Source organism: Camelus bactrianus, chromosome 31 (assembly GCF_048773025.1).
Source record: "Camelus bactrianus isolate YW-2024 breed Bactrian camel chromosome 31, ASM4877302v1, whole genome shotgun sequence".
Classification (NCBI taxonomy): domain Eukaryota; kingdom Metazoa; phylum Chordata; class Mammalia; order Artiodactyla; family Camelidae; genus Camelus; species Camelus bactrianus.
Genome location: NC_133569.1, coordinates 11613885 through 11635549, shown reverse-complemented (window position 1 = coordinate 11635549; position 21665 = coordinate 11613885). Strand labels below are relative to the sequence as shown.

The 21665-nt window shown below is 53.1% G+C and overlaps 1 protein-coding gene across 5 annotated transcripts in view; it reads left to right on the top strand.

Annotated features, from left to right (window-relative positions):
* The first annotated feature begins 1892 nt into the window (after positions 1–1892).
* Positions 1893–21665, top strand: part of MFAP3L (microfibril associated protein 3 like) — a 29565-nt gene continuing 9792 nt past the window's right edge. The window contains exons 1-3 of one of the 5 annotated variants that reach the window (XM_074355522.1): positions 1893–2172; positions 10862–11156; positions 16378–16791. In XM_074355522.1, the coding sequence (XP_074211623.1) occupies positions 16506–16791 (286 nt within the window). In that variant the 5' untranslated portion in view covers positions 1893–2172; positions 10862–11156; positions 16378–16505. Of the gene's footprint in view, positions 2173–2435; positions 2617–6143; positions 11157–16377; positions 16792–21665 lie in introns of those variants that run through there. The other 4 variants (XM_074355523.1, XM_074355525.1, XM_074355524.1 and 1 more) reach the window with 4 other exon arrangements.

Sequence of the window (21665 nt, the reverse complement as noted above, 5' to 3'; positions counted from 1 at the left end):
GACAAAGGCAAATAAACCAAGGTCAGGGTCAAACACAGACAGAGCACATGGCACAGGCGAAGTGCCCAAGAGGGAGCTGCCTGGGGGAGGTCAGAGGAGACCCGGCCTTAACCGGCTGTTGAAGATGTGAGTTTGCCAAGGAGCGAGCAAGGCACAAGGAGGGACACAGAACTACAGAACATGGAGGTGTGACCGTGCAAGTCATTCGGGTTGGCTACAATCAGGACATTAAGGGACACTGGCTAGAGGCTAATCTGGAGGGGCAGACGGGCCAGTTCGTGCTTACAACTTGGACTTTCCCAAAGGAACGAGGAATCCAAGTAAGGATTTTTAGCAGACATATTGAATATGTAATTTGCTTGAAAAGAAAAGTGTGGGGAGGCATAGAGGATGGGTTGGAGGGAACAGAGAGAGAGGATCCTTCCAGAAGGTCGATGGGAAGATGACAGGTGGAGGGCCGGTATCCAGAGACGTCTGAGGTCAGATGGACTTGCCCGGTGCCTGGCTGGATGATGAGGGAAGGCAGATGAAGGAGTCTGGGGTAGCACCCGTAACTGTGCTGTGCAGAGCTGGGAAGATGGGGTACCACTCACCACACTGGGACAGCAGGCAGAGGAGCAACTACAGCTCCTGAGTTCTACTGGGGACACACTGGATTCAAGTTGTCACCACCCTCTCCCAGGCCAGACTGTGTGCTGTGGATGACCAAGGGGCCCGAGCAACGTCAAGAGCTGGGCTCAGGAGGCACCAGCACCCACAGGAGCTCACAGGGAAGGAGAGGGATGCGGGTGACCCCAGCGCAAGGCAGGGTTCTAGGGGAAGCGCTGGAGTGAACTTCCAGGAAATTCTTCCCGGAGTGACTTTCCACCACAGGTGGTGTCTCCGGGCACGCTGGGGCTGGGCAAGCCGAGAGGCTGGAGTGAAGCCGCCCCACGGAGGGGCCCCCCACCGTCGCACCAAGCCTCGCAGGGCAGCGCCCTCCTCCCGGGACAGAAAACAGACCCTCTCCCGCTCACACGGAGGTCTCCCTGTGTTCCCTAGTTTATCCATCTCAAGCCTGTAAAATCCATTCCCTGAAAGCTCTCCATTTCTGTCTTCTCTTGGGCAACAAGACTAAAAGCAAGTTCCTACGCCCGCTCTGTGTGCGTCGAGGGCAGCTCGAGCGCTTTCTGCCGGTTCCGGGGAATCTGAAGCGGAGTCTCAGAGGAAGAACTGTCTGAACAGAAAGAGGACTCTGACGCTGTGGGATTACCTGAGAGCGAGGGCCAAGCCTTCGTCTTTGATAAAGCGGGTGACAATTTTATGTCCCAGTGCAGTTGTAAAGAATGCTTGTTAAATACGTGAAAGGAATAAAAGACGAAGGTTTCCTGAGAGATAAACGGGGTGAAACTTCTTGGAGCAAATGAAACTAATGTTGAAATATGATTTCTAATTTCAGTGTTGGGGTAAGTTAGGCTGTGACTCACTTGTGAGCCAGACGCCCGCACCCCCCAGCCCCCAGCCAGGACCCGCAGGGCCGCGCGCACCTGCGCCCCGACCGCGCACCTGCTCAGACCCCAGGCCCGGCTGCGTCCACCTGGGCGCCCGGCTGCGTCCACCTGGACGCCCACCTGCCGCCGAGCATGCTTAGTCGGGTCCTGACCCACTTCTGCGGCTGGGCTCGCGCCGGGGGTCGCGGCGCACCCCGTGTGGCTCGCCGGGGGCGGGGAAAGGCGGGGAGAGAGCGGGAGCGGCGTCACCCGCCCCCTCCGCTGCGCTCCCACCCTTCCGGCCGCGCCGGGGGAATCCGCCGTTCCGGTTTTTCGCCGCAGCCCGAGGGGGCGGGTGCGGAGGGCGTGGTCTTGCCCGGGGCGTGGTCGGCCCGGGGGCGGAGCCCGAGGAGGAGCGGGTCCCGCCCCAGCCGCGCGCGGTCCGGCAGATCCCGACAAGGGCGGCAGACACTGCGGGGCCGGGCCCCTCAACTTCCGCAGGCGCCTTGGAAAGCCCGTCGCCCTGGTGGGAAAAGCACCACAGTGTTCGCTAGAAAAAACTTAGAAACCACAGTCAGAAAGGGGGCGGCAAGAGCCCCGAGCCCGCCTCTCCGAAGCCGCCGGGGACGCCTGCTCCTGCGGCTCCGCGCGCGGCGGGGCGCTGACGGCGCGGGCTCGGCGGCCGCACGGGGCCCGGCTCGGGGTAGGTCCGGGATCGCGGGCCGGGGCGGGAGCGGCGGGACCTGCACGCCGGCGCCGAGCGAGCGCCGGCCGGTGACAGCGGGGCGCGGGGTCCCGCCGCGGGACCGCGCGGACCGAGGGGCCGCACCCGGCCCGGCCCCTCCTCCGCGGGCGGGTCCACCGCCCCCGGCCCCGCCGCCCGCCCCGCCCCGCCGCGCTGCCGCGAAGACCCGGCGGCGCCGCGCCGCGCGCACTGGGCATGCTCCGCCCGGCCGCCCGGCTCGGCTGAGGGAGGCTCGGCTCCCGCAGGCTCGGCGCGCCCGCAGCCCGCAGCGCCGCCGGCGCGGGGACGGAGGCGGCCGCCGGGGAGGCTACCGGGCGTCGGCACGGCGCGGCGCGGCGGGGCTCCCGGGCTGCCCATGGCGAGGGGCGCGCGGCGGCCGCCGGGCTGGCGAGGCGGCGTCAGGTTAGTCGGGTTAGCGGGGCGCCGGCGGGCCGGGGCGCGGGCGGCGGGCGGCGGGGATCCCCGCACCGCGTGGTGGCCGAGTCGCCGCCGGGGCCGCGCAACTTTCGGGCACTCGGGCTGCAGGAGCCTGCAGCCGGGACTGCGCGCCGGGCTCCGGGGTCGCAGGATGCTTCGGGGTCCTCGCGGGCGGCATCCTGGAGCGGCGGCGGAGGGACAGCGCGCCCCAGGCTCGTGCCGTAGTCCTCCCGCGGCGGGGAGCGTGCTGTCCACTGCGCGCTGCCGAGGCGCCTCCCGGCCTCCGGGGAGAGGGGCCGCCGAGCCGCGGCAGGGCCTTCGCCGACTCCGGGTCGCCCGGGTCAGCGGGCCTCCGTGTCCCCTGGACGGGAGGGGGCCGCACTGGCCGCGGCCCCGCAGGCCTGGAGTGCAGGTGGTGCGTCGGGAGCCGGGCGGCGCCGCGTCCTGGTGCCGCCGCGTCCTGGTGCCGCAGGGGTGCGGGGAGCCGTGGGCGCCGCGAGCCGCCGCCTCCACTGGAGTTTGTCGCATTTGAGTCCACAGCAAGTTAACATCGAATTGCCTGATGGCGTGAAATGGGGAAATGTGCTTCATCGGCTTAAAAAACAAAGTAATTGCAGGGCTGATTTATTTTAAGCTCGACCATTAACCGGCCTTCCCTTCCAAAAAAACTTGAGCTTGCAAGTCGCAAGACGCATAAAGCAAGCTAACAGAAAAGGGTGTTTGCAAGGTCCAGTATCCGCTCACACCGTGGAAAATACTGTGGTTGAATTGTCATACTTGTTAAAGAAAAGGTGGGTTACTGTAGCACTGCAGCAATCTTTATTTTGCGTTATTTTAGCTTTATATTAAGAACTTGAAAACGTTGCATTGCAGACGCTCAGTGTTTTTTGTAAAGTTCTCACTTTTATTTCTAAATGAAACACTTTTTTTTCCAGTTGCTACTATGCTGAACATAGTAAAAATTGTTCGGGATGAAATGCAACATGAAAGTATATTTTTAGGAGGGAGTAAATTAGAACAATGTAGTTCTACTGGGCGTTTTACTTTTATGGAAAATGCAATTTATTGGTCCCACTGCTGTTTGTTCCTAAAACATTTAGTTCCATTACTACCCTCAGGGTTACCCCGTTTTAGGAGCAAGGCAAACAATCCTTATTCTAGTGGGAACTAGTTCTACCTCTAACTAAAGCTGTAATTCTCAAGCTGGTTTTCCTGAGTACCACTGAGCAGTGGGTTCAGTTGTTTTATTTATTAAGCTTATTACAAAGCGTCTTGTTTGCGTCTTCATAGACCTTAATAGACTTTTGAGGTGTATTAACTTTTCGTTGGGTGGCAAGCAGCTTTGAATGTGTGTTCTCGCCCCAGATGCCTCCAGCTCTCATTCCAGATACTGCAGATAGCTCCCCACGTGGGCTCTGTGCCGCGCCTGTAGGTGACCCAGACATACTAGCAGGGACAGCCTGAAACATCCCGACAAAGGCGACGGCATGACTCCTCTTTCTGCACATTAGGCCTGCGGTCCTCTGTCTTAGCCAGAGGGTCTGGGCAGTGGTGTTCATTGCTCCTAAATGTCCTTCTAAATATCTTTGTAGAAAAATTTAGAATTTTGAAAAACCCAACATAAATACTGAGAAATTGGGCTTCTGTTTTCTATGAAAATGCATCAAGTTCAGCATGGATGTACAGCTTACCCTGCATAGCAGGGCCAGTTTCCTCCAGCTGCATTCTCCAGTGGGTGTTAGGCCCATCTCCCCTCACCCTTGACTTTCCCTGACCTGAAGGAAGCAGCGAGTTTCCCCTTTGTGAATGTCAAGGTAATGTCAGGCCCCTTTCTTGATCTAAAAACCCTACCTGTTTTTCCAGCATTGAAGGCCCATTTCAATACCACTCTTGACTTTGGAAGCTCCACATTCTCCTCACCTAAAAGTAACCAAACCAGCAGGATTTAAGTTGATAAGGGGTTTAATTATTGCTAATGAAGAAACAAATAGAGTAGACTTTGCATTCACTTTGGGAAACAGGTGATAATTTCTTTTCTTTGGTCGCGAATCATCAGGTTCTTGCAGCTCCCCGCCAGGCATGCGGTTTTACCTGTGATTGCACGCCCTTAGGCTTCTGTACTGCGTAGTGTTGTTAGTCACATTAGATCCTCCAGGCAAACTATTGCCTTAAAAACAGCTTCCCTCATCCATGTGACCTCAGTTTACTCAACTCCTTGAATGACTTGCAGTTTAAACACTTGAGGCCACTTGAACTTCGCTTAATTTGAACTTTCTGTTCTGTTTTTTTTTTTTAATGCAAGGACTTCCAGATACTGATATCGAAATAAATACTGTGCCACAGTTGCTCTTAACCCTCAGCACAGTGCAGTCAGGTGTGTTAGGCAAGTATCCGCGTTTTGCGATTCAGAAACAGTGCAGGTAACGCCACTTCCCTAATTCAGCGTCTAACCAGCCATTTGGGGTGTGACTTGCCCTTTCCAGCCAAGCCCAGGAGGACACGTCTGCTGCGGGGTGGGTGACAGCTGTGAGGCTAGGTGCTCTGGCTTGCTGGTTTAAATATAAGATATTCAATCATTCTTTCCAAACCTATTTGTTCAGCTTCTTTTAGGTACAAGGGCTTAATATCTGTCATGTAGAAACATATCGTCTAGTTGAATTGACCTCTCTGTGTGTCTGGAAAACCTCATCTGAAGAAATCTTCTACCTTAGTGTTTTGAGAGTGGCTCCACACTAAACTGAACTACGTGCACGAAAAATCAGAAAGAGAAAACGGGTTTTTCAGACGACGTGGTAAAGGAAGCCCTGGCCTGGCAAAACCCCATACTGGGAACGGCAGTTTAAGACTTGATTACAACTTGTCTTGGTGACAGCAGAACTGTAAAACCATATTGGATTGCTTCCATTTGCATAACTTTGAAAGATTTTTACCCAAACTTCCATAGATAGTGATGCAGTAATTACTGTTTTCCTCCCTAAAGACAAGCTCAGTGTACACGGCTCTGTGTGTCTTGAGCCTCCCCGCCCTCAGTCTCTGGGGTACGTGCTCCTTGGTCTCTGGTTAGTCCTTTTTTCCCTGGATTCCCACCTTGTCTTCTCATCATGTGACCTGCTGTGTTCCGTCTGGGTGATTTACTTTTCCTCACACCTGCATCAGTCACCCACACGCCAGTGTCTCCAAATCTGGATCTTCAGATAAGCCCCGCACATCTGTTCATTCGCTAACTCATTGATTCATTCAACAAACATTGATAACCTGAGAGCTTACAATCTAGTGGAGGGTCAGATGTGTGAAGTTCTGGGTGAAGATCAGCGAGAAAAGGAGTGTCTCGGGCTACCTGGGGAGCCCTGTTTGGCTTTGAACCAAGACTTGAAGGCGAAGTAGGGGTTTGACGGATGTGTGAGGTTATGGACGGCAGTGCGGCCGGAGCACAGAGGTGCCGAGGCAGCTCCAGGGGCTGGGGGAAGGTACGGGAGGCGGAGGGGTGAGGGAGCTCCAGGGATGAGGTCGGAGACGGGGTGGGAGTCAGGGCATTAAGGGTCATGCATGCGTTGCTGCCAACTTCAGTTTTACCAAGTCCATGAGCACATGGACTACGTGTAAATCACGTCTCTCAGCGTCAGCCCACTTCAGCAACAGCACAGTGTGTGGGTTGGGGGCAGGTCAGCCAGGACTGGGTCCATCAGTGTGATATTAGGGGGATGCGCACTTGAACCGGATTGAACCTGGACGTGGCAGCCATGCGGGAAAGGAGGCATCTGAACTCCATGCAGCTGGACCGTCCATCAGGTGTGTGACATCAGGAGTAGGGTGATGCCTTCTCGAGAGATTGTGGGCAGCTCTCAGGGGCCTTTATACAGAACGCAGGGCATTGCAGTACCAGAGAAACCAACTTCACCACCATGTGCTTAACCAGGGGGACCTGAGGCCAGGAGGGGCGGGACAGCCCATACACAGGGCTTCATGTGAGGGAAGAAGTCATAAGTGCACAGACTTGGTAGGAAAGGGTGGAAGAAGGAAAGAAGGAATTAATTCCCTGCTGCTTGTCCAGCTTCTGGACAGAAGTTTGGGGCCAAGGGACTGGAAGGAAATCAGTGTGGGTTGGACTTCCTAACTCTGGATTTAGAAGGTAGGTAGCTCTTTTAGAGGCTGTACTGAAGTTGTCTCTCTGATCAGTGGGAAAGAGAAAGCTTAAAGAGTATATTTAAATATCAGCCCAAACCTTTCCTTCCATTGAGGATTTGAGTTGGCTGATGGTTCAAGGAAGAGTGTAAGGGAAGGGTTTCCTCCTTTAAAAAATGAGTGGATTGGAGGAATCACTTGTTGACAGGGCTGGAGGTGGCAGGCTGGGGTTCAGTGTTAGGGGACAAGATGGCACACCTCTGTTCCCACATCTGTGCCCTTCTGTACCCTCCCGAATCGAGCGAGAGCCCTGTGGTGTTTGTGGCAGCGGGGACCATCCCAGGTTGGCCAGTGAGCTCCTCTCTTCCGAGAAGCCAGGCTGCCCGGTGAAGAGGCAGGTGGGTGTACAGTGACCATGCCTTCTTAAGGACGCAGAGCCCACCTTCTCACCTTGGCAGGAGAAGGTGTTTGGGTGAAGGCTGCACAAGTGTTTGGCTCCAAGCCTCACCCAGGATTTCTTCTGGGTCTTCACACCCCAGGGTGGCAGTGGGGTGGCTTAAACTGCCAGGAAGCCTTGAACTTTCTTGGGTCGCTGATGCTGTTGTTAACTTCATCTTGTAAATTTTTGCTTTTCTACTAAAGCCAGGGCTGGCCTGCGTTGCCCGTTATGGCTTTGCTGGAGGGAAAGTCTCAGACCTTCAAGGTTTGGATAGCCTCAGATGACTTGGCCTCTGAGTGAGTCTGCCTCTTGTTAGACTTCCCAAAGGTAGCCTGGTTTTCTCCATTTTAAAACACTTGAGGAACTTGAAATTAGTTTCCAGAAAGCATCAGAGTACTACCAGTCCCCTGCTTCCCTGGGGACTGGGCATTTCTCCCTGTCCGTCTGACCCCAGGACCCATAGTGGACTTTGCACTCTCTCCTGCCTTCGTCGGACATCCCGTCCCTTCCTCCGGGTTTTGGCGTCTCCCCTCCTTTCCCTGGGGTGATAGACTGTCTGTCTCAAAGTCCTCTTGGTCATGTGCCCTAAGAAGCCGCTGAGGCTGTCTAAATAGAACTTCTGGAGGAGGGCCCTGACAAGCAGCATTCTCCAGCTGGGCAGGCACAGCAGATCCTCTACATGAGTCTTGCTGAAACACGCTGTAAAAAACACGTAGATTTTTATTTTAAATTAGCGGGCTGTGTTGATTTCCACCCCTGCTTGCTAAACTAAGCCTTTCCTCCCGCTGGGAAAACTGTCCCGTCTCCTTTATTCACCCTTCAGGACTTGGCCAGCCCCAGGGAACATTCTGTGACCTTCCCAGCTGGCCCTGTGAATTTCTGCAGTATTTACCCAGTTTAGTACTTAATTGCGTATTGTTTGTTTGCAGGTATCACCGAGATTGTAAACGTCTTTAGGGTAAAGACCTAGTCTTAAAAATTTTTTTAAAGAGCCACCGCAGTTGGAACGAAACTGATACTAGTGGCCTCTGAAGTGCTTTGAGTTCAGCTTCATTGAGCTGACCCGTCCTGGTTGTTTTTATGGCCCACGTGAGGCTGACTACCCAGCTGAGAAGCCAGTCAGCCTGCAGGGCCTTCTCCCGTCAAAGCTGAGAGGAAGCAAAGCCTGTTTCAGAGATTCTAGGGGGAAACCACTGAATCCACGCTTCCAGCTTTCTTCTGATGTGTAGTTGAGGTAATTTTCCGTAGTGGCACACTGAAACAACTTTTGGAGAAGATTGACCTTAGGATGCATGCAGTAAAGTCAGCCGAACGGTTATTCAGGTCCAGCCAGACTTTGAAAAGTACTGCTCCATGTACAAAATTTTAAATAATAATAATGGTAAAAATAAGTAATCACAATGTTTTAAAATGATCATTCTGACAGTTTGGATGTTAATGGCATTTAGCGAGGTTGTCCCGGGAGTGGACACCGTGGGCAGGTGACAGGAGCCCCCGGGTGAGGTCAGGAGACGAGGTTCTAGAGGGGCGTCCACAGGGGTTGGTCTCTGCCTCTTTCACTGTCAGTGTGGACAGAACACCAGGCCTTCCCCGCGCCGTGGGGTCCTAGCGAAGCTCAGATGGGATGACGTCTGTGGGTGTGTCTCGTGGACCATAAATGCCAGGTGAGTTTGAGGGATGTGTTGTCACGCTGTTTGTAAGAGTTAAGTCAAGTAGGGTTTCAATTACAGGATCTCTTTCCCCTAAGATCAGTTCTTGGGGAGAGTCTGTTAAGAACACTCGTGTGGCTCAGAGGAACGTACCCTGTATAGTTGCACTTTGTGATGATGAACTGGTAAAGAAGGAAGGGAGAAAAGCTCCTCAACTGCCCTCTCCAGTTACCGAGCGGGTTTTCTCCAGTAGATGAGATTTTTATTCTGATGAAAGAAGAAACCCCGGGTGGGCCAGTTCCTCTGCTGTGACTCTGAATGGCCTTAATCAGACACCAGGGAGACAAGGAGCGAGGGACGATGGTTTTGATTTTTGAAATAGAAATTAAATTTCATTTCTGCAGTCCCCTAAACCCTGTATTTCAGGCGTAGGACGGAGTCCCCTGAACGCTTCTCCCCTGCCCAGCCCGAGTCCCCTGACGGATGGGCCAGACCCCACAGCCTCTGCTCCCGAGCAGTGTGGGGAGGCCCCCGCCTCTCCCTGCAAGGGAAGGCGTGTTCTGAGACTGGGTTCTAAGGAGGTCTTGGTTTATATGCTAAAGTTAGTTTTGTGTATGAAGCACGTGCAGAACATCTCGAGCAGTGGGCTTGTGATGAAAAACCAGAAGAATCGAAGGTTGGCTGAAGTGGATGAGCCAGAAACAGAAATTAATTGGCCCAGAATGAAAATCTGACTCTCCCTGTATACACACTCCGAAGAGTAGGGAGAATGTTTTTGAAAGGACACTTTTTTTTTAAAGCAGGGTAGATGCTGAGGAAGAAAAAATCTTGTGGTAGAGACGGGCAGAGAAGGACGGAGCAGCTCGAGGTGCCGCTGGGCCTGCTTTGGGTCCAGTGCAGAGTCTAGTGGTCACGCATCAGAGATGAGAGGGAAGGCCCGCCCGGCGTCCTCACCCTCTAGTCTGCATTGTCACCTGATCGGGAGCTGGTTTGGTGGCACGAAGGCCCCGTCCACCAGTGTATCGTCCCGTTTGTATTCAGTTCCTAGGTTTGGTTTATTCCCTGGACCGTCAGATTTCCGAGGAAATATGTCTCCGATCAGTGACGGATTTACAGTAATTGGGCCCCAGACTGTTTCAGCCTGTCCAATTAGAATGAGAATTGGAAGAAGTTAAATACACACGAAAACATCAATAAAGTCTTCTGAAAGATGTGCCTGTGATTGCAATAGCCCTCCTCACGAGACTCGGGTGCTGGAGCCTCCGTGGCACCAAGAGGCGTTCCTGTAACGTTGGGCCTGATGTGGGCGTGAGCCTGGTTCTGAGGTTCTGTGGCCCTGGGCCATCACGTACCTTCTTTGGCCTCCTTTCTGATCTGGTATAAAAAACCACCAGAACACCTTTGAGGAAAGATGCCCAGGTTTCTCCAGATCTCACGCTGCTCTTGTCCTGTGAGCAGGTGTGTCTTCATCCTGCGTGATCACGGCCGTGGTGCCTGGAGAGGAAAGCCTGTGATGCGGTGCTTTTTCTCATCCTCCTTTTTTAAACATACTATTTGTGGGAGCTTTAGTCGATAGGATTCTTACTTTTAATCAGAAAAACATACCAGGTGGAAAAAATAGGGTGGAGGTGCAAGAATGGTTTCTCAGTATTATACCCCGTCAGAAATGAAGTGTCCCAGAGGTGGCGTCTCGGGGGCAGATGTTCACTTTTAGGTTTGAGAAATTGCTTTAAAACAGACCCGTTTTTGAAAAGGCGGTGCCTTAGCTTCATCAAGGAAATAGCAGAGCTTATAACCTTGGACCGCCTGGGGCTCCTGCGTGGTGCCGCAGCAGCCGCCGGGCCCTCTGATGGGGGAGCTGCCCCCCGCCTTGTAATTGTGGACTTACTTCATCTGCCACCTTGCAGATTCTGGGATGGCAGGTGAGGCCTGTATCTGACCGGTGTGCCCACACCCCCGGCACGTGCCTGGCACCCTGGGCTCCTCAGGTACCGGCACTGACTGGGGTTGGTCTCTCCAGGTGTGTCCAGAGTGACCTGAGCAGGGTGCACTTCATCCTTCGTGGAGCCGTCATGTCTGCCATCTGAGTTCGGAACTACCTCTGTGTGATGAGAATCCTCCACAAACAGATCCCCAGACATGTTCGGGGAAGAAAGAAGGACCACGCGAGCCTCCCTCTGTCATGGGGCTTTGGGCGCGGAGACAAAACCGAGCTGACTTAGAACATGAATGACGTGCCCCTGGGCGGCGGAAGTCACCGCGGGGACTTGCTGCCCTTGCTCCACACAGTTCCTGATGTTTGGCTTCGGATTCCGGTGGGTCATATTCAGACATCCCCTTAACTACCTGAAATCTCAAATTACGGGAGAAAGAATGGACCGGTGGGAATTTTGTTGGAATTTTTCTTTAAAATTGCAGAAGAAAATGACTTTGAAACCCTGTTTTTAAAAATGGCGAGCATGGGCGGTAGGTTTTCATTGATTATGATGCTTAAGAGGGAGCATGAGAGAAGGCGCAGAAAGCTGTCCGGAGCTGAGGTGGCCCCGGCCAGCTCCCCGCCTTGCACGGTGGCATCTGTGACAGAGTGGCTGCCCCGGCGCCTCTCACTGCACGGGATGCTGGGGGTTCCCGCCGGGTCTCAGGAGTCGGGACCTGTCAGGGACGTGTCTTGATCTAAAAGGCAGCCTCAGGGCCCAAGGCATCATTTATGCACAAATGAAAAAGTAGTGGTGACTCTCAGTAGATGTTGTGACAAAATCAGTTGTTGTGGGTATGAAATTATCCAGCACAGCTGATGGGGAAATACCAGCATGTCCACTGCCAAGAAAGAACAATCACGAACATTCATCTGGTTCAAAACACCCTGAAACAAGAGGCCCTTTTCCTCCCAGCTCCAGAAATGCACGGTCAGTGGTCATGTTCTGTTACAGGTGAGGAGCCAGCAGATAAGACTCCACCAAGCATGGTGTTTAAATACTTTTAGATAAAATGCAGTTGGTGGGAAGGCAGGAAGGGGTCGAGTTAAAGAAAGGACCTGTGGTGTTTGCTAAGTGTTTTCTCTTTTGTTCCATTTATAAAAAATCAGGGATTCTATGAAGGTTTTCCCAAAGGCCCTGAGCAAACGCGTGGACCTTAACAATCCTCCCATTGTGGCTGTTCTGTTGAGCCCGGGTTTGGGGATCTGTGGCCTTTGTTGTATTTTGAAGGACTGCATGTTAAGCTGCTGGATTATAGTCCTCGTGGTTAATTCTTTGTGGCTGAAATGTCTCTCCCAGCATTCCAGTGTTGTTGACTGAACTTTTCAGGATGCTGTCTGCGAAGTCGGCCAGGCTGCGCCAAGTCCATTTGTGGGATGTTTCCCTGGTGTCCAAAGGGACATGATTTCTCCACAGTCTTCTGGCCCCTCCCCTGGGAGTTACTCTTCTCTTTCTTTCTTTCTTTTTTTTTTTTAAATGAGGTAGTTAGGTTTATTTGCTTATCTTTTTAATGGAGGTACTGGGGATTGAACCCAGAAGTGTAATTTCAGTAAACGATGTGTTATGTGCTGCGTCAGTAACTTATTTTTCAAGCTGAGTAACACGTACGTGCTTTGTGCACACTTGATCGTGAATCCTTGTGATCGTCCTTACCTGGCAAGTGCTGGGCCACAAACACCCAGGCCAGGCCGTAAGGGTGGTTAGACCCAGAATGCTGGCCCTGTCTCTCTGAAACCTGAGGCCATGCTCTTAGGCATTCTGTATCCAACTCCCTGCAAAAGGAAACCGTGAGATGAGCCAAGTAAAGGAAGCGTCGGCATAGTTGTGCAGGGCTGAGCTGTCTCCAGCCCTGCGGCTCCTGCTGGCCAGTCCTGGGAGACTGTCCTGGGCAGAAAGGCACCACAGTCCACCAGGAGCAGGGAAATCTGTGGCTCCAAGGAAACTCTTACCCTCCTGCCGAGGAAGTCTGTAGTCTGAAGCAGATTCATCACCCCGAGTACCTCTTCTGTGTCATTGTCCACAGAGCTGGCCTAATAATTGCTGCTTTCGAAGAGAGGGCCATCCGTTCAGCAGTTCACTGGGCATCTAAAGTGTATGGGTGACTTCAGACACAAAGACAGATGAGGCAGACAGCACGGGCAGGATGGTGTTGGCTGCATACGTGGGACAGAGTGAGGTTTACAAGTAGACTCACTGTTTTTGACAAGAGGGCAAGATAAGCCATCGAAGGAAGTGTGGTCCTTCCTACAGACGGCGCTGAAATGACTGGATATCCACGTGGGGGGAAGACCAGCCTTGGTCCCTCCCTCAGCCACGCACAGAAATAGCCGGATGTATCCGTGTGAAAGCTAAAATGGGAGGAACACGGGGAACTTGTGGTCGTGATGGAAACATTCTTTATCTTGTTTACTGTTGTGGTTACATGGGTGTATAAATTTGTCAAAACCTATTGAGATGCATACCTGAAATGGATATTTTTCTTTCTCTTTTTTTGAAACTGACATATAGTCAATTACAAGGTGTCAGTTTCTGGTGTACAGCACAGTGTCCCCCAGTCATTCATGTACTTACATACATCCTTGAAACGGATGGTTTTCTTAATTTGTAAATTATACCACAGTTAAGTTGATTTTAAAAAGAGAAATCAGATCTTGTCACTCCCATGCTTAAAATTTTCCAGTGAATATCAGATAAAATCCAGATTCCATACTCTGTCCTCAAAAGCCCTTGGTGATATTGTCTATGTCTCTGAGCCGTCTTGCAACACCCTGTTTGCTTTTGTTGTTCCTTCTTCCCGGAATGCTTTTATCCCAGGTCTAGGTGTGGCTGATCCCCAAAGAGGCCCCGGCTCCAGGGCCACCTCCTCAGGGAAGTTCTCCCTGATTGCCTAACTCAGTGTTCAAGTGCATCGGGGTGCGCTTTCCAAAGCATGCATCATGAGCAGAAGTTCTCATTTACGTGGTTCTTACTTATTGTCGGCTGTTCCCATGAGAATATAATCTCCGTATAACACGAAAGATCTGTCTTGCCATCTCTATCTCTGGGACCTAGAATGTTGTCTGCCCAGAGTAGGTGTTCGGGACTTTTTCTTTGAAGTACAGTCAGTTACAACACGTCAGTTATGTCTGATGTAGGCTTAATGTCCCAGTCATGCATTTACATATGTACATTTGTTTTCACATCCTTTCCCATTCTAGGTTATTGCAGGACACTGAATGTAGTTCCCTGCACTGCACAGCAGGACCTTGCTTATCTTCAGGACTTACTTCTGAGGGAGTGAGAAGGGTGAGGAACTCAGAGGCTACAAAGTGGCAGTGCAGGGACTCAGAAGTGCTCAGTAAAGAGATGTCCACATGTGATGCGTGTTGTCGGGTGGTTACAGGGACCGTGCTGGGACCTGGGGAGAGACTGGAGACGGGCAGATCCCATCGGAGGCTTCTTCACCATTTCTGGTGAGGAGACAGGTCCAAACCCGGGCTCAGAGAGGGGGCCCAGAAAGGAGGGAACAGCCCGAGCAGCATTTAAGAGGTGGAATTGACACCATGTAATTACTGAGGGGTGAGGGCAGCCATGGAATTGAGGGCCGTGCCTACCACAGTCGAGGATCCCGGAGACATGGCTTGGTTAGCGGGTTAGGTGAGTTCGGTCTGGAGACGTTTGATGCGAGTTCCCCCCCAGCACCCTGGTGAAGATGTCCAGAGGGCAGTTGGTGCTACTTGTCTGCAGTGCAGGGAAGAGTCAGGACTGAGGATGTGGACTTGAGTTACTAGGTCGTAGGTGGTGGTGAAGGCAGGGGGACGGAACTTCGTAAAGGCTGAGGGTGGAAAGATGGCACCCTCAGGGTTGCTGACCTGCAGGACTGGAGAGAAGACGGCAACTGGTAAAGGACAGTGGCAGAGGGGAGGGTAGAAGCCACGGAAGGGGGAAGTGGCGGGAACCACAGCTGATGGTGGCATTTGCTACAGATTTGGTAAGAAAGAGACTGAGCCCTTGGCAGCTGGGAGTGACCGGGGACAGGAGAGCTGCTTCAGGGAGGAACAGGCAAAGTGCAGAGCACGTGGAGGTGAGAAGATGCGGAGTGCCTCCCACGGGGCAGGAAGATGGGCAGGGAGTTCACACCCGCACCTGCACGCCCCGCAGTGGGGGCGTGGGGTAGGACCACCGCTGGGCTAAGGTGCTGATTCTGCAGTCAAAGGGACTGTCAGCATCATGGGGAGAGGACACCGGACCTGAGGCTCAGGTGGCCAGCTGTCCCCGAGGGCTGGGCTGGGGCCGGTGATCGTCCCTTTATTTTTGCTGTAACAACATGGTTGGAGGATCCTCTCTGGCTGTGCCCCAGCCCCTGGGGTGTAGGGGCCAGGACGACAGGGGATTGGCTTGATCATGGTTGTGTGGAGGCAGAAGGACATGGGGTGAGGGTGCGGGGCGTGGGGTCTGTGCACTCCGGTCCAGACGAGACAGAAGCGGAGCGTGCCGGCCAGGGTAGGAGGGAAAGACTGGAAAAAACAGGAAGGCTGGGAGGCCCAGCGAGGGGAGTAAGAGGCCTAGAAGAGGGTGGGGGTGCAGTTAAAGATGGTTGTTGAGAACTTCAGAAAGACCTGGAACTTCAGAATTCAGAACTTGCAGAGAAGAAAGGTCCCGGGTGTGGCTGTGTGGTTAGTGGACGAGATGAAGGCTCAAGGTGTAGGGGGAGGCTAGAAGAAGTGCAGCCCCCGTCACATCACCCCCTGCATCCTGGGAGGCAGGCGAAGATGGAAACCAAGGAATCCAGTGAGTGACCGGGGTGGGAGGGAGGGTCACCAGGAGCAGGGGCAGCTGGATGCCGTGAAGCTCCAAGAGTCGGGGCGGGTGCCTGGCGGGGAGTCCAGGGTCCTGGGAGCCCTCGGGGGGACGGGGGCTGCTGGGCTGACTCTGGTTGAGCCCTTCCCGTGTGGCCAGGCCCACGTGTGCACCGAAGTAGCCAGAGGTCACGTCCACCAGCAGAGAGGTTGAGGGGCCCCGGTGAACCATCAGGTCGTCCACGATGGGGACAGCTGGCGGGTGGAGAGGGGCGTTGGGGTGCTGAGTAAAGAAGCCTGGGTCCTACGTATAAAATAGATAAACAACAAGTGTATACTGTACAGCACAGGGAGCTGTATTCAGTATCTTATAGTAACTTATGGTGAAAAAGAACATGAAAACGATTATGTGTACATTCCTGTGTGACTGCAGCCTTGTGCTGTGTGGCGGAAACTGACACAACGTTATAAACTGACTATAGTTCAATAAAAATGTGTTTCTTAAAAAAAAGAAGCCTGGGTCAGCCTTTGGGCCCCTTGAAGCCATGTGATGTAAATTCCACCTGTTCCTACTGAGCATTGTCTGTTTCAGTAGCAAAAATAACAGAAGTATATTGTCATGATTTCTGTGAAAAACACAGCTGAACGTCTGGAACGTCCCCTGAATTTGTGTGCTGTTTAAAAATTACCTACATTTGCATTTTAGCTGGGTTCCAACGTTTGATAAATAATAATTAAAAGTATGAATACTTATATTTATGTGTCAAATTTTTTTTTAACAGGATCTTAACCAAGAGCCCTCTCTATGGCTCCAGGACGAGCTGGTCCCTCGGCCTGCTGTGAGCAGCGTGTTGTCCGGTAGGAGACCCCCGGCCGCTGTCCCTGTCGCCTCACGGAGCCAGCAAGGAAGATGGGTGGGTCGAGGAGCCTCCTGCCTGTGTGCTTTCTGCCTTCTGTGCCCTTCCTAATCCTGGCGTCCACTCTGGCAACTGCTAAGAGCCTGGCCAACAGCACTTTAAATGGCACGGACGTGGTCGCCGGCTCCGCGCCCGTGGTCACCGCCAGAACCGACCACGTCATCGTCAGGGAGGGGAACAGTGCCTTGATTAACTGCAGCGTGTCCGGCGTCCCCGAGCCACAGTTCAGGTGGTACAATTCCATCGGGAAGCTGCTGGAGGAGGAGGAGCGAGAAGGAGGTAGGCTTCCCGGTCACGTCCAGGGTCATGAAACAGAAGCGGGGACTTTGGGGCCAGCACCCCGTCTCTTGGCTGTTCTTATTCAAGTCATTTAAAAATCTCCTTTTGTCTTGTGTTTCTAAGGCAGGAGAAATATGTATCCGTAAGGACTCAAAGCAGTGATGAATTCGTTTTTTCACTCTGACTCAGAAGACAAAAGGCAAACATTTTACGAGGCCTCTTTAATTTTGTAACAGTGCGCACAGAATGTAGGGGCGAACATTAACATGGCTTTCCCTCAAGTGTATGTTCCAGTTATAGGGGAGTTCTGCTTGGCTTCATGGAACATAAGTTGTTGATAATTAAACGTCAGTTGAATTCATTGACTGTGAATTTAAAGGCCACGCATTTTAAAAGAAGTCTCTGGGCAGGTTCTCACCACCAGCTGGAGATGGTCTGTGCTCCTGGCTGAAGTTGCTAGACTGTCACTGCCGAGGCCAAGAGGGCGGGAGGCCGTAGGAGTGAGAAATGACAGGTGCCCTCAGGAGCGCTTGGCTTCCCAGGAGTGAGTTTCTGGCTTTCCTAAACAGGAGCGCACTTGAGGAAAGGCTGCGGCCGGAGAGGGCACTGCTGGGCTCATCGGAGTCGGCACCCTTCCTGTTTCAGGTGCGAGAGCCCAGCCTGACGTGCTTGGCGCTCGGCGAGGATGTGAGGGGCCGAGGGGGCGGGGTGGAAGGACCGCCCATCTGGCTGAGCCTAAGCCCTCTAACCCCACAGTCTCGGCTCCCGGAAGACCTACATTTCTGACCTCTTTTCCTCGTTTTATCTTAATCACTCTGGAAGAGAACAGAGGCTCCCACGTCTGCCTCCTTAGATGCTCCGTGGATGAATGGGTTGTCTGGGAGGCTCACACCTCTGCCCACAGCCGTGTCCCTGCATCTCCCGTGCAGGTCCTCGCACTGCTTTTGTCAGCCGTTCAGGGATGTGCAGAGCCCCAGGGCTTCGCCCCTCTAGTAAAAGTGTTACAATAGTGAACAGTCTTGCGTGGTTTGGCATGTTTCAGCTACCAGGGGGGAGCTCCCTCCCCAAGTGAAATTACAAGACCACAACTTTCACATCAGAAGGGACCTCAGAGACATTGCCCTTGACGCCCCCCGCCCACGTCCCGGTCCCCACAGCCCCTTCCTCCCAGACCACAGGTCAGAAGGGCTGGAGGTGGTAACCATGGCAACCTGCGCACATGCAGGTCCCTGGGCTCCGTGGGGTCTTTCTGCAGGGCTGGGCCTCTGTGAGGGGTCCCAAGGTGACTGCATGGAGGGGACCAGGGACTCCAGACCGAGCCTGCCTTTCACATGGACCTTGGGGCAGAGCTGGGGCTCTGAACCCTGGGTCCTGGAGAGGACGAGGACCAGGGAACAGCGGAGAGTCAGGGCCTGAACTTCAGCTGTGACATTTCGAGTGCTGTCCTGGAATCGCACCTGACGGCTGCGAGGAGATGGTGAGAGGTCCCGATGGCTGGTGTTGAGTCAGTCTTGGCCAGAGGACCCCGTGCCTCAGCTGCTCATCTGCACGTCGGATGGGTGAACGAGGTCACATGGGGCTCACTGTTCTCCTATCTTGTGGCTGCGTGGGGGTGGGGGGGGTGACAAAGCCGTGGCCCAGAGAACCATGCTGTCAAAACCCTCTGGTCCTGTTTGGAGCCAGTGGCCTTGCTGAAAAAGCATTTGGTTGTTTTCAAAATCTCATGAGGGCGACACTCTGCAGATTTTTTCAGAGAACCCGTGATACTAACACTTGGCGTTCCAGCTCAGCCTGTGTAATTACAGCGCATAGTCACAGTCATTTCAGGACGCAGGTAATGCAGGGTAATACACAAAGCACTGCTGTCAACCAGGCGGGACAGAGGAAACAGCGGGACATTGATCCTCATCATAAAACGTAGCATCGTGGTGCCGCTCGACTACCCGTCGTCTCTGACTCCTCCTTTTTGAGGGGAAGATGCCACATTGTAACCAGGACGTAGCTTTCAGTTTCCAGGCCAACTGGCCGGGGTTTAGGTGGAGCAGCGGCTCGTTAACAGCTCAGCACAGGGGTGACGGGTACAGCGTGGGAAGGGCGCAAGGACCTAGAACGTCACCTGGACGCAGTGGCCTGCTGCTGAAAACAAGCACAACGCGGGTAATTTCCACTAACAAGCACCCCTGGTTATTAAGTCCCTGGACCAAGTGACACACGTTATTTCCTGCACTGGCAGTTAGCGAGACCGCGGGTGCTGCTGACCCCAAGGTACAGGTGTGAAGCAGGTGAGGGGAGGAGCCAGTACCCGACCGAGTGCGGCCGGGCTGGGCTTCAGCTCCCTCCGTGCCTGGGCGGCACCTGCTCCTCCTCCCAGTCTCGGTCGGTGAAGGATGGCTTAGTCCCTGAGACCCACACCCGAGCGGAGGAGGCAGCACCAGGACCCCAGGTGGCATGCGTGCGAGGCGTGCACACCCAGGTGTGTTCAGAGCCGTCCGGCCAGCTGCTCTGGCGCCCAGCCCGTGTGCTTGGCGGTTCCAGGAGCAGCTCATGGATGCTGAGAGGGTGAGGTGGTGCTGCTGGTGCGGGCACCGCGGTCCCAGAAGGCACGGGCTGGCTCCTGGCTCCCGCCACTGCTCTGCTTTGCTTCCCTAGTGTTGCCACTTCGATTCCACAGCTTCAGAGATGCTTGTGTGTGACCTGTTCTGGAGCAAGACTGTTTTTATTTTTGGAGTTCTCCAAAGGACATGTTTGAGGGTGTCCACCCATATTACAGAAATAACCCAAAAGTCAGGTGACATGAGCAGCCACCAGTGGCCACAGGACGTGCTGTTTTCAGTCCTCCTTTTGCTGGAAGCGAGTAGGATTATACAGTTGCCAGAAAGTCTAATAAAAAGTCCCCATTATTTCAGGTACTAATGATCCAGTGTATTTTTTTTTAGATTTTTTTTATTGATGTGTAGTTGACTTACAGTGTTAGCCTCAGGTGTACAGCAGAGTGATTCAGTTATACATATACATTCATATATATATTTGATATCTTGTAATAACATGTAATGGAAAAGTAGGCAGTGTATTTTTGCTGTAGCTTCTCACTCTGACTGTAAACCATTCCAGTGCTCATTGGCACCTTTATCAGATGGTAAATAACAGGCATTTCAAGAAAGTCAGCTCCAGAAAAGGCACAGGGCTTGGTAAACACGTCTGATGGGTTATCAATTAAGTTGGAAATTCTTCATTAAAGTTGGAGTTTAGGCTTTTCTGTGTATTTGTCTTCCACTCTCCTGCAGCTTCCTGTCACCAAAAGTAATTAAGAATGATCTTTGGAAAGAGATGCACACAGAGTAAGCTGAGCTGAATTGTGCCAAGTTCACGAGGATTTCACAGCTCCTCAACCTCTGCGGAGTTCATCGTTTCAGATTTTGCTTAAGTTTTTTTCACTCTGGTGTTTTTACCGTCTATTTCTGCGAATGTTCTCAGTGGCCTGTGAAGTGCCTTTACCTCCTGCGGGGGATCACCCAGCAAGCTGTGCTGGCTGCGTTTTGACACCAGGGTGTATCACCCCCCATAACATATCCGGGAGGGGTCAGTTCCCACAGCAGTCAGCGCAGATCATCCTTTGCCTCTAAAATGAAGCGTGAAGTGGTGCATTGACCTCCGAGAGTGTTACACTGAATTCCTCTTTGGGTGCACTAAATATTTGAGATTTTAAAAAGTCAACTTCATCAAGAGGCATTAGAATTTGTGTAATTGTAAATGTATTACTGGGAATTCAGCGGGAAAGTGTGATGGTGTTTCCCCTGAGCAAGTTCCATAACACTTCTGAGCTGGTTCTCCTCCCTATGAAACAGAGACAGTCCTTTTTTACCTCCAGGGACGGCAGAGAGTCTTGTTTTGTGTACTGATTGCCCAGGATGGTACCCAGAACACCCCACGCCGTCAGTACACGCGGCTGTTGTCACTTCTGTCAGTCATGTTACCCGTGTCCTGCGCTGTCACAGTCAAGATTCCAAGTGCTTCAATCTCTGTTTCGTAATTAGGTGTGTTTTGTAAAGAAAGGAAATAATTTTCTGGGCTGTTCCTTATTTGCTGTCTCAATTTCTCAGCCTTTTAAAAACATTCAGTAAATACCCCCCCAAAAATGTATATCCCTTAATTTTTACTGAAACCTCGAAATAGCACTGTGACGCCTGTGATGCGAGGGCAGGGTACCCCACCAGCCTCTTCCTGTTCCCCACACACACCCCCTCTGCGCCCAAGGGGCCGGCCAACCTCCAGCGTGCGCCCCCGTCTGAGGACACGGGGTGCAGACATTACGGAGTAGATCATGCGTGGGACGAACCGCCCATTTGTTGAACGCCTTGGTTCTTTCCTCCCAGAGGACACTGGCGAGGTCTGGAGGCATTTGTGTTTGCATAGCCGGGGCAGTGGGGGAAGGCGGCAGAGATGATGCTGCTGGCATCTGAGGGTAGAAGCCAGGGATGCTCCAAACATCTCATAATGCACAGGGCGGCCCCCTGGGAAGAATTACCCAGTCCAGATGTCAGCAGTGCCCCAGAGAGAATCGCTGGTCTCGCCCAAAGCAGCGGCCTCAGCCAGCTTAGAGTCATCCCGGAGGCCCTCAGGTCTCCACGGTGTGTTTCTCCATGGAGGTGGTACTTCAGTTTATTTCCCAAATTGAGTCATATTCGGCGCTGGCCTGGCAGCCAGCCACACTTGCAGTGTTCCTTTACTGACTCGCACTGCATTTGGGGTGTGGACATCTGGCAGTGAAGAGGCCCTTCCCCATCCCGCCCAGATGAGGTGACGGCTGAGGTCCCAGAGCAGAGACCCACAGGCTGCTCTGACCAGGACATTTTTTCACTACCTTGATTTTCTTA